Here is a 10,792-nt window from a genome sequence, read left to right on the forward strand (position 1 = left end):
AGCTCATTTTTTGGGTTGCACCAGTCCTTTCTCAAAAGCAGAATGAAAATTATAAGATGTAATGAAGTCAGTTCAGATTACGCATGAGTAGATTTGCATTTTCTTTCTAGGATTATTCTGGCATGAAATTATTATCTTTGTTGCAGTGGGGTAAGAAAGATGTCTCATCTTAAACTCTATGTAGTGCACATAATAATATCCCCCTTATGGCCACAGAAGGGTAAAGAATTGGGTGATTCCTTCTGCATGTGTCCCTGAACACACATATGTGGCTCAAGGGTTGCCAGGCTGTTTTAGTTTTATTCATATTTCAGGGTGAGCAATACAATTTTGCCAAAGTCAGTCTTCCTTCATTCTGAAGAAATAGTCACACTTTTATGAACAAATAATGACAAATCTCATGTTTTTTAATTTATTTATTTATATATTTATTTTATTTTATTAAATCACCGTGTGGAAGATTACAATGCTTTCAGGCTTAGGTCTCAGTTATACAATGCTGAAACAACCATCCCTTCACCAGTGTCCATATACCACCACCAAAAAAAAAACAAAAAAACACAGTACACCTCCCATCCCGCCCCCCCCACCCCCTACCTTGTAACTGATAAGTTTCATTTTACAATCTGTTTACTTTGGTTACATTCAATATTTCAACACAAACCTCACTGTTGTTGTTAGGAGTACCCCACTAGATTCAGACCTACTGTGAAGACAAATAAGGTTTTGAATTTCTGTACTTTAACAAGAAGTCCAGGGAGATTTCTTCCAGATATTAGATAATTGCAGGCTTGAAAACCCAATCTGTGGTCGTCTTAATATGGCGGACACCGCGCCCTTCATCCCCGGAGAGAAAGAGGGGAGAGAGAGAAGTACCTTTCCCCTCCTGGGCGGGCACAGGGCCGAGGCTTAGTTCTCAGGCTGGAGACTTTCTGCGAGGAGTTGCCCATGCCGAAAGAGGTTTTGCTGGGTCTGGATTCACGTTTGTGCAGCTGCGGAGAAGCCGCACATGCGTGTGGCCCCCGGGATCACATCTTGGCGGTGGGAGGGGCCGGTGCCTCCCACCTTCCCAAGAGCACCCTCGTGTCCTTTTGCTGCGGTTTTTGTCGTAAATCCCATCTGTGGTCATCTTAATATGGCGGACACCTCGCCCTTCATCCCCGGAGAGAAAGAGGCGAGAGAGAGAAATACCTTTCCCCTCCTGGGCGGGCACGGGCCGAGGCTTAGTTCTCAAGCTGGAGACATTCTGCGAGGAGTTGCCCATGCCGAAAGAAGTTTTGCTGGGTCTGGATTCACGTTTGTGCAGCTGCGGAGAGGCCGCACATGCGTGCGGCCCCCGGGATCACATCTCGGCGGTGGGCTGTTTTTCTTAATTCTGTAGCACTGTAGCACTGTTGTCCTGTTGTTCATTAATTTGCTCCTGCGGGCACCAGTAACGTCCCCATTGTGAGACTTGTTACTGTTTTTGGCATATCGAATATACCACGAGGAATTTGCCAGGCTCTGCCATGAGGGCAAGATACTCTCAGTAGCTTTCCGGGCTCTCCGAGAGAGATGGAGGAATCGAACCGAGGTCCTCCACATGCAAGGCAAATGCCCTACCTGCTGTGCTCCAGTCCTTAATTCTATTCCACAATTTTTCTTACTTTTTGTGTTTTAACTAACATTGAGAGGTTTTACTTAAGACAAAGTGCAGAGTCTCAATGTACTTTGTTTTTTCCGCACTTTGTTCTTATAGTCTCTTGCGTATTATCCTGTGATTATTGGTGAAATTAAAAACATTCTGATGTTTTCTTTAACTTTGGATTACTCTAGTCCCTGATAGATAATTTTTGTCAATTTTTAACAATCTTTGTGTATTTTTTGGAATGCTGTTATTTATTTTAAGTATACAAATGATACAAATGTTTATAAGATTTTAGTTACAAAATTACCGTCTTCACCATGAAAGTGCCAATATTCTTCTACCACTATCCACTCATTCTGCATTCAGGCTGATGGAGCAGGTTCCTTTCAGATGGTGTATTCTTAGGGCAAGCTTGGGCAAAAATTCAGCTGAACCATGCAAAAGCATTTTTTTCATGTTCATGCTGAGTACCACAATGTTTCTGGGTTTCTAACTTTAATACTATGCATTTATTGGATAGTATTATAGTCATAGTCATAATGATATAATCATAATCATATAATCATTATATGATTATGACTATAATCATATAATCATTTAAATACATGCAGTGCTACTACATCCATCTCCAACACCTGAGTGACAATATCTCTCCACCACACTCATTTTTTTTTTACTTCTCCCACTGTGAATCCTCAATTCAATTCTTTGACAATATTTTAGGGCTATCTGAAAATTAAGTAAAAACATCCTTTTGAACACGACAATAGTCATATTATTCCATATAGCATTGTCTGTAGAAAGTCATAATATCAAGGCCAGCAAGATTACTCTGGGATAGTAGTTCTTCTCATATTGCCCCAAGAGAAACCTTAATAGAAAAGATGCATAAAATATATTGGTAGGGACAGAAGACAAAATCTGTTCATGGTATGTGAAAGATGTCAGAGGCTCTAAGCCAAGAGTGAGAAAAGTGCATTCATTTATTTCATTTTTCTAGTATGATGTAGATTTTTTTCAGTTAAAAATGATTAAGATTAAGATTAAATGATTAAGATTTATAGAATAAACAAACAAAATATTTGCTTTCATATCTACCTGTTTTCTTAGGTTTACATGCTAGCAACATAATCACAGAATCATCTTAAATATATGCTTAAAAGTTTATGAACATATTTTTAATTCACTTTAGATGTACAAATTAAATTATATCATCTGAGATATATTTATCATTATTAGCATGAGTATTTTATTTCACTGACTCTGATTTACATGGAAAAATGTTGTAATCAAAATAATTTCAATTTGATGCATAAACATAGCAAAGATTTATTATCATTTATTATTATGTATTTATTAAGCACTAGTATTTCTTTCACTGAGAAGTTACCTGCTCATAACTTGTAAAAGTCTACCTCTTCTGATTTATAAAATATTATTATATTTTAATCTATTAAACTGCTTTTATCATAAAAACATCATTTTGAACATCTCAATACTCACATTAGTCTGTATTACATTTCCCAGCTGCCAATTTTCCTTCCAAATGCAATTTTTCCCCCTTAACATGTCATATTTTCATCAAAACAAAAAGTAACATTCAAGACCTTGATACCCGGGGCTGGAGTGATAGCACAGCGGGTAGGGCGTTTGCCTTGCACGCGGCCAACCCGGGTTCGAATCCCAGCATCCCATATGGTCCCCTGAGCACTTCCAGGGGTAATTCCTGAGTGCAGAGCCAGGAGTAACCCCTGTGCATCGCCAGGTGTGACCCAAAAAAGCAAAAAAAAAAAAAAAAGACCTTGATACCCAAGGGATAGTTCAGAGGTTGGAGCAGCAGGTAAGTTGCATGTACACTTTAGTTTGATCTCTGGGATCACAGGCTCTGCTCCCAGAACAAGCATGAAGAGCATCTCTGCAGCAGAGGTCCAAGCATCAAACATCAGGCTCACATCAATGCCAAGAGTAGAACTTAGCTGGTGAGCAACGCGGCCGGAGAATGTTCCAGACCCGAAACGGGGCCAGCAACACCGGGGATCCAAACGGAGGAGGTGCAGCCACCACACCTTCTCCAGATGGAGCCCTGGCAACACTGAGCAGCAACTAACACGGCTCCGGGATGTGGGACTGGGACACATCCGAACTAACGCGGCCGCGCAACCTTTTCCAAAAACTGAAAACATACAATCTTTTAATGGAAAACTAATTATCAAATGCTTCCTTAGTAGGGCTGTCTTTCTTGGGGGGAAACTCCAACAACAATAGTGAGTTTTGTGTTGAAATATGGAACGTAATCAAGGTAAAGAGAAAATGAAGTGAAATTCATCAGTTATACAGTTGGAGTGGGGGGCGGGGGCAGGGGGTATACTGGGGATTTTGGTGGTGGAATATGGGCACTGGTGAAGGGATGGTGTTTGAATATTGTATAACTGAGACATAAACCTGAGAATTTTGTAACTTTCTACATGGTGATAAAATAAAAATTAAAAAAAAAAAGTAGAACATAGTGTTGCTTCACCAAATTCTCCCCTATACGCATCCTGCTGTTTGGAAGGATTCTGTTTATAAAAAGTGTAGCGAACATAAAAATCCATATAGATTTTCAGCCATGATCTTCCACAAAGTAATATTTCTTTATAATTATTATATCAGGAAAATGGTTATCATTTGGGTAAATTGTACAATGCAATATGTTTTCCAAAGAATGGTATATAACATTATCCTTTCTTGAAAAAAAAATCAATGTTTTCCCAATAATTTACAATGAACTATTATTTTTGTCATTGACAATGTACACAATGTGTAGAGGCTGCAGGAAAAATAAAACAGGAAATTGCCCTCCATTGTGAATTTCATGAATTAAATTAAGGTATCACTGTATCACTGTCATCCCTTTGCTCATCAATTTGCTCAAGCAGACACCAGTAATGTCTCCATTGTAAGACTTGTTGTTACTGTTTTTGGCATATCGAATATGCCACGGGTAGATTGTCAGGCTCTGCCGGGCAAGCGTTATACTCTCAGTAGCTTGCCGGGCTCTCTGAGATGGACAGAGGAATCAAACCTGGGTCGGCCACGTGCAAGGCAAACACCTTACCTGCTGGGCTATCGCTTTGGCAGCACATATACTAAAAATTAAGGTGAAACTTTATTTTATGTGATGAGAAAATAATCACATATAGAGAAAATAACTAACTTCAAATTGTAGTTATTTTTAAAAATCATTAGAAAGTTACCAAGATTTCCCAAAATATAAAATATGAATTAATTCCTGGATATGAAATGACTGAAGTATATGGCTCAAAGATGTCACAGAAAGTCCAGAAAATTGGATCTCTATGAAACTCAAATGAGAGCAAATTAAACTGCATTTAAAGAAAAAGGAACACGGATTTTAACAGGAGTATCAAGCCAAAGACACTTTGAAGTGGCAGAAAGAAGAGCCAAATATGGAGGCCTGGAGAAAAGAAAATGAACAGTAACTGACAAAGCAGGAAATAACTGAGGAAACAAAAACAGAACATACATGTGTCAACCATTTTTAAGTGACTTTATTATCACTCACCAAGGAAGTAAAACATCAAGTTTATGCTACTGAAAAGAAGTACTTTGTCTTCTCCCCTAGAAACCGAACACTTGCTTTCACTTATACCCCTTATCAAAGTTATTGAAAAATTTACATTAATTTAGAAAAATTATCATTTGAAACAGAGGTCTATTTTGAAAATAAATCCATGGTTGATGAGCTATCTTTGAATACTTTTCCACTAATAATAAATTTCATTGCCCTCCTAAACCAGGGGTAAAAGAAAGCATAGATCAGAGGATTTAAAGCAGAGTTGTAATAAGCCAACCAGCAAAGTATCTCATAAACATATGAAGGTGTTATAAAGCCCAAAAAACAGTCAATGAATGAATCAATCATATAAGGTAACCAAGAAACCAAAAATGCTATCACTGTGATACCCAATGTTTTGGCTGCTTTTCTCTCTCTCTTGGTCACCTTGGCTTTGCTAGACCCTGCCAAAGCTTCTGCTTTGCTACTGATGCTATCTATCATTTTAGCCTGTTTTCTAGCCACAAGAAAAATATTACTGTATAATATCATCATAACAAGGGCAGGTATAAAGAATAGTATAAAATCAACTGAAATAAATAACTGATTTATAAGTGGATGACAACCTCCTACACAGTTGATAGCATTAGATAATTCCTCCAGTCCATCATCATTGGCACCTGTGTAGAACACAGCTCCACTGTACACCAGGGGCAGGATCCACGAGATGCTGATGCATATCCCTGACACATTCACAGTGAACTTAGTAGGATACACCAGGGGATCAGTAACAGCAATGTACCTGTCAATGGAGATGAAGCACAAGTGGAAGAGAGAAGAATAGCAAAATGCCACATCACAGCAAGTGTGGAAAGTACAGAAACTTCGTCCAAAGTACCAGCAGCTCTCCACGGACCTGACCATGCTGAAGGGCATCACAGTCACACCCACCAGGAAGTCTGCACAGGCCAGGGAGGAGATGAGGAAATTGGTTGGAGAGTGCAGCTGCTTGAAATGAAGGATGGAAATAGTAACCAGAAGATTTCCAAACACTGCCAGTACTGCCCCTAAGCCGAACACTGCATACAGGATCACCCTGGATCCTGGTGAGTAGGAAATTTTCACACAGGATCCGTTCACATTCTCATAGCAGAACTGCAGGGCTGCAGGGGAGGATGAGTTGCTGCTCATGCTGCTGCTGTATATAGTCTCTAAATATTCAGAGATCAGTCCTTTGTCAATCATATGAAATAAAACAGATAATAGATCTTGAATATAGAGAATTAAGATCTTTTACAAGTGAATAATGTTAAAATTGCCAATTTTATCCTCATAACCTAATACAGATAAACTTTGATTTTAATCCTGAACATACATAATAATAATAATAATAATAACAGAATAATAATAATGAAAACATGTTAGATTATATGTGTAATTAATCTCACCCTACATTATTAGTATTTTATCATTCTGTAGAATATGATTGAATAGAATTTTCTCACCTCAGAAAAGAATTTAAATAGAAGCAAATCTCTTGCTCATTTAAATTTACATTCTAACTGGGCTTAAACAAAATGCTTGCTCTTTCCCCAAAATATTTTTTACCTTTGATATAGCAAATATTCTCTGTCTTGGTCTTTGTTTCTTGGATATTTCTCTTTGTGAAATTGAGTGAGATGGTATGATCTGTACGTATTAACTACCTTTTGTACCACTATAACTCTCCCCCCTCTACCCACGCACTGGCTAAGAGGCTAATGAGGAAAACCCACAGGACACACAGCCAAATCCCAGATACAAAATCATCAAATGTGAAGTCCCTCTGGTGTAATGTGTGAGCAGGAAGGAGAAAGTTATGTGTGATAATCTTCACTAAAACTTTTTTTTTCATAGCGGGAGGATTTTTTCAAGGACAGGACCAACTTCCTAGCAGTTGGCCTTGTGTATGGCACTCACTGAAGGGATTTATTGTTGTCCTCTACTAAATTTAGAAAGACTTTTACTTTATGGTTTTATGAGATTTTATCCACTTTCAATTATAAATTAAGATATCATAGATATTGAAAGATATATGCATGATGACATGCTTTATATGCATAGATATATTCATTATAATCTTTTGCTTATTAATGCATATATACTATAGTATTTTACCATAAGATTTTCTAATTTTTTTCTCATTAAACTTTGCTTTTAATGGGTCTCAAAATTCTGTGACAGATTTTTGGTCAAGTTGTTTTCATTAAAAAGTACTGATTTTAAAAACTAATAACTTAAACTTCCACACACACACACACACAAAACAAATGGTCCACAAAACGTTTTCCTTTCCTTCGGAAGGTTTTACGATGCATTGTTATCATTAACCAGTCTTTTACTATTAAACTTAAATGGAAAATTGAGACAAACAGTTCTGACACCGTTCTTCCACCACTGATTAAGACTAGGGTGGCAGGTACTGGGGGTAATATTCATTTAGCCTTCTGAACCTTCTGGGCAGACTTGGTAACCTTGCCAGATCCAGCTGCCTTCTTGTCCACTGCTTTGATGACAGCAACAGTCTGCCTCATATCACGAACAGCAAAACGACCCAGAGGAGGGTAGTCAGAGAAGCTCTCAACACACATGGGCTTGTCAGGGACCATATCAATGATGGCAGCATCACTAGATTTCAAGAACTTGGGGCTATCTTCCAGCTTTTTCCCAGAACGGCCATCAATCTGCTCTTTCAGCTCAGTGGACTTGCAAGCAATGTGGGCTGTGTGGCAATCCAGTACAGGTGCATAACCAGCACTGATCTGACCGGGATGGTTCAGGATAATCACCTGAGCTGTGAAGCCTGCAGCTTCCATTGGAGGATCATTTTTGCTGTCACCAGCCACATTGCCACGACGAACATCTTTAACAGACACGTTCTTGACGTTGAAGCCCATGTTGTCCCCAGGAAAAGCCTCGCTAAGAGCTTCATGGTGCATTTCAACAGAATTAACTTCAGTTGTAACATTGACTGGGGCAAATGTGACCACCATGCCAGGTTTGAGCACACCAGTCTCAACTCGACAGTACCAATACCGCCAATCTTGTAAACGTTCTGGAGGGGCAGATGCAGGGGTTTGCCAGTTGGACGAGTGGGAGGCAGGATGCAATCCAGAGCTTCAAGCAGTGTGGTTCCACTGGCACTGCCATCCTTACGGGTGACTTTCCAACCCTTGAACCAGGGCATATTAGTACTTGGCTCCAGCATGTTGTCATCGTTCTAACCAGAAATTGGCACAGATGCTACCGTGTCAGGGTTGTAGCCAATTTTCTTAATGTAGCTGCTGACTTCCTTAACAATTTCCTCATATCTCTTCTGGCTGTAGGGTGGTTCAGTGGAATCCATTTTGTTAATGCCAACAATGAACTCTTTCACGCCCAGTGTGTAAGCCAAAAAGGCATGCTCGTGGGTCTGCCTGTTCTTGGAGATACCAGCCTCAAATTCACCCACACCGGCAGCAACAATCAGGACCGCGCAGTCAGCCTGAGAAGTGCCTGTAGTCATGTTCTTGATAAAGTCTCTGTGTCCTGGAGCATCAATGATGGTCACGTAGTACTTGCTGGTCTCGAACTTCCACAGGGAGATATCAATGGTGATACCACGCTTGCGTTCAGCCTTCAGTTTACCCAAGACCCCGGCGTACTTGAAGGAGCCCTTTCCCATCTCAGCGGCCTCCTTCTCGAATTTCTCGATCGTTCCCTTGTCGATGCCTCCACATTTGTAGATCAGGTGGCCAACGTGGTGGACTTGCCCGAGTCTACGTGTCTGATGATGACAATGTTGATGTGAGTCTTTTCCTTTCCCATTTTGGCTTGTGTTTAGCTGTGGTTTTCATGACACCTGTGTTCTGGCAGCAAACCCATTGTGAAAAAGAGATTTTCTAATATTTTATATATAGCATATATACTATCACTGTCACTGTCATTCCATTGTTTGTGGATTTACTCGAGTGGGCACTAGGAATGTCTCTATTCCTCCCAGCCCTGAGATTTTAGCAGCCTCTCCTTATTTGTCTTTCCCAATGATTGGAGGCTCTTTCAGGGGATCAGGGGAATGAAAGATATTGTTACTATTTTTGGCATATCAAATATACCATGAGTAGCTTGCCAGACTCTGCCAGTGCAAGCAGGATACTCTCGGTAGCTTGCTGAGCTCTCCGATATATATATATGTATATATATATGTATGTATGAATATACACACATATATATGTATATAGGCAACAAATCATCACGATTTGTTGCCTACTGTCTGAACTCCATCAAATATGGTGTGATAATTATGAAAAATAAGTAGGAAGTGTCTTATAATGTGTTGCAGAAAGTGGCCTAGAGCATGGTGGCGGTTGGGTAGTGGAGGTCGGCTGCAGGTGGGGATGGTTCTCATCCGCCCCCCTCTGGGGCACCCCAAGTGAAAACAGCCTGGCTCAGAGTCCCATAAAGCTAATAGGCAGCAAAGCATACTGGTCATTTTGTGGTCCTTCTTGGCATTTTGGAGAGATCACCATTTGGTGTGCTCACCATTCTGGTCAATATTAGATTGTTGGAATTTTACTGCTTTCAAGCAAAAGTTTGACCTTTCTTTTTCTCCCCCCTACTACTGCTGAATTGAAGATAGTGGAACCCAGGTTTGTAACCTCTCTTTATTACTAGTAATCACAGTTAAGTGGAGTTGCCTACTGAGATGGGGGCAGATGATGGTAAATCTCTCATGTTCTCAACATTTGTAAAACATTTGATTCATGGGACCTTGATTATCTCAAAGAACTGGCAAAAGTTTTTCTATTCACAGTAAAGTCCATGTAAAGTGTCTCTAACCATCCTATATAAGAACCTTGCCAAGGTCATTTTCCTAACTTTATATTTTCTGGAATTTTTAAAAATGCTTTTATAAATCTAATGGAAATCTGAATATAGAGAGTGCAGAGATGCTGCAGCAGATAAGGTGATTCCTTGCACACAATATTTTCTAATATGAAAACAATATTTTGCTTGGTTAGGCATGAACATTTCCTAATTTTATTAGCCTATTCAAATTTTCACCTTAGGATTTTCTTTCTTTTTTTTTTTGAATCACAGTGGTATTCAAAGTTACAAGATTGTTCATGATTGGAGTTCAGTTATATAGTGTTCCAAAACCCATCCCTTCACCAATGTACATTTCCTACCACAAATGTCCCCAGATCTCTCCCTCCACCCCAGCTATTTCTGTGGTAGGCATTTTTCTTCTTCTCTCTCTCTCTCACACTCTCTCTCCACCTCCCTCTTTTTCTCTCTCTCTATCTCGTTCTTTCTTTCTCTCACTCTTTCTCCCCTCTCTCTCACTCTTCTCATTTTCTCTATTTCTTTAATTGTCTCTGCTCTTTACCTACTTTCAGCACTCAGTTCTTGTCAAGTGATCCTTTCTAACTATCATTGTCATACTGGTCCCTTCCGTATCCTAACTGCCCTTTGCCCCACACACACTTGTGTCAACCATTGAAAGTCCTCCTGGCCTCTCATTTTCCTGACCTTGGATTTTAGCCTCATACTATATTTTTATATCTCACAAATGAGGGAAGTTGTTCTAT

At 39.5% G+C, this 10,792-nt stretch overlaps 1 protein-coding gene and 1 pseudogene across 1 annotated transcript; both read right to left on the reverse strand.

Moving 5' to 3' along the window:
• Positions 1-5,342: 5,342 nt before the first annotated feature.
• Positions 5,343-6,374, reverse strand: LOC101554663 (trace amine-associated receptor 6-like). The gene has a single exon (XM_004609029.2). It carries the CDS (start codon positions 6,372-6,374, stop codon positions 5,343-5,345), a length of 1,032 nt encoding a protein of 343 aa, XP_004609086.2.
• A 1,139-nt stretch (positions 6,375-7,513) lies between these two features.
• Positions 7,514-9,029, reverse strand: LOC101554396 (elongation factor 1-alpha 1-like; annotated as a pseudogene).
• Positions 9,030-10,792: the final 1,763 nt, after the last annotated feature.

This window comes from Sorex araneus, chromosome 4, assembly GCF_027595985.1.
Source record: "Sorex araneus isolate mSorAra2 chromosome 4, mSorAra2.pri, whole genome shotgun sequence".
NCBI lineage: Eukaryota > Metazoa > Chordata > Mammalia > Eulipotyphla > Soricidae > Sorex > Sorex araneus.

What these genes read in the sequence shown, in the direction of transcription:
- LOC101554663 (XM_004609029.2), bottom strand. Translation starts at nt 6,374, where the DNA reads ATGAGCAGCAACTCATCCTCCCCTGCAGCCCTGCAGTTCTGCTATGAG.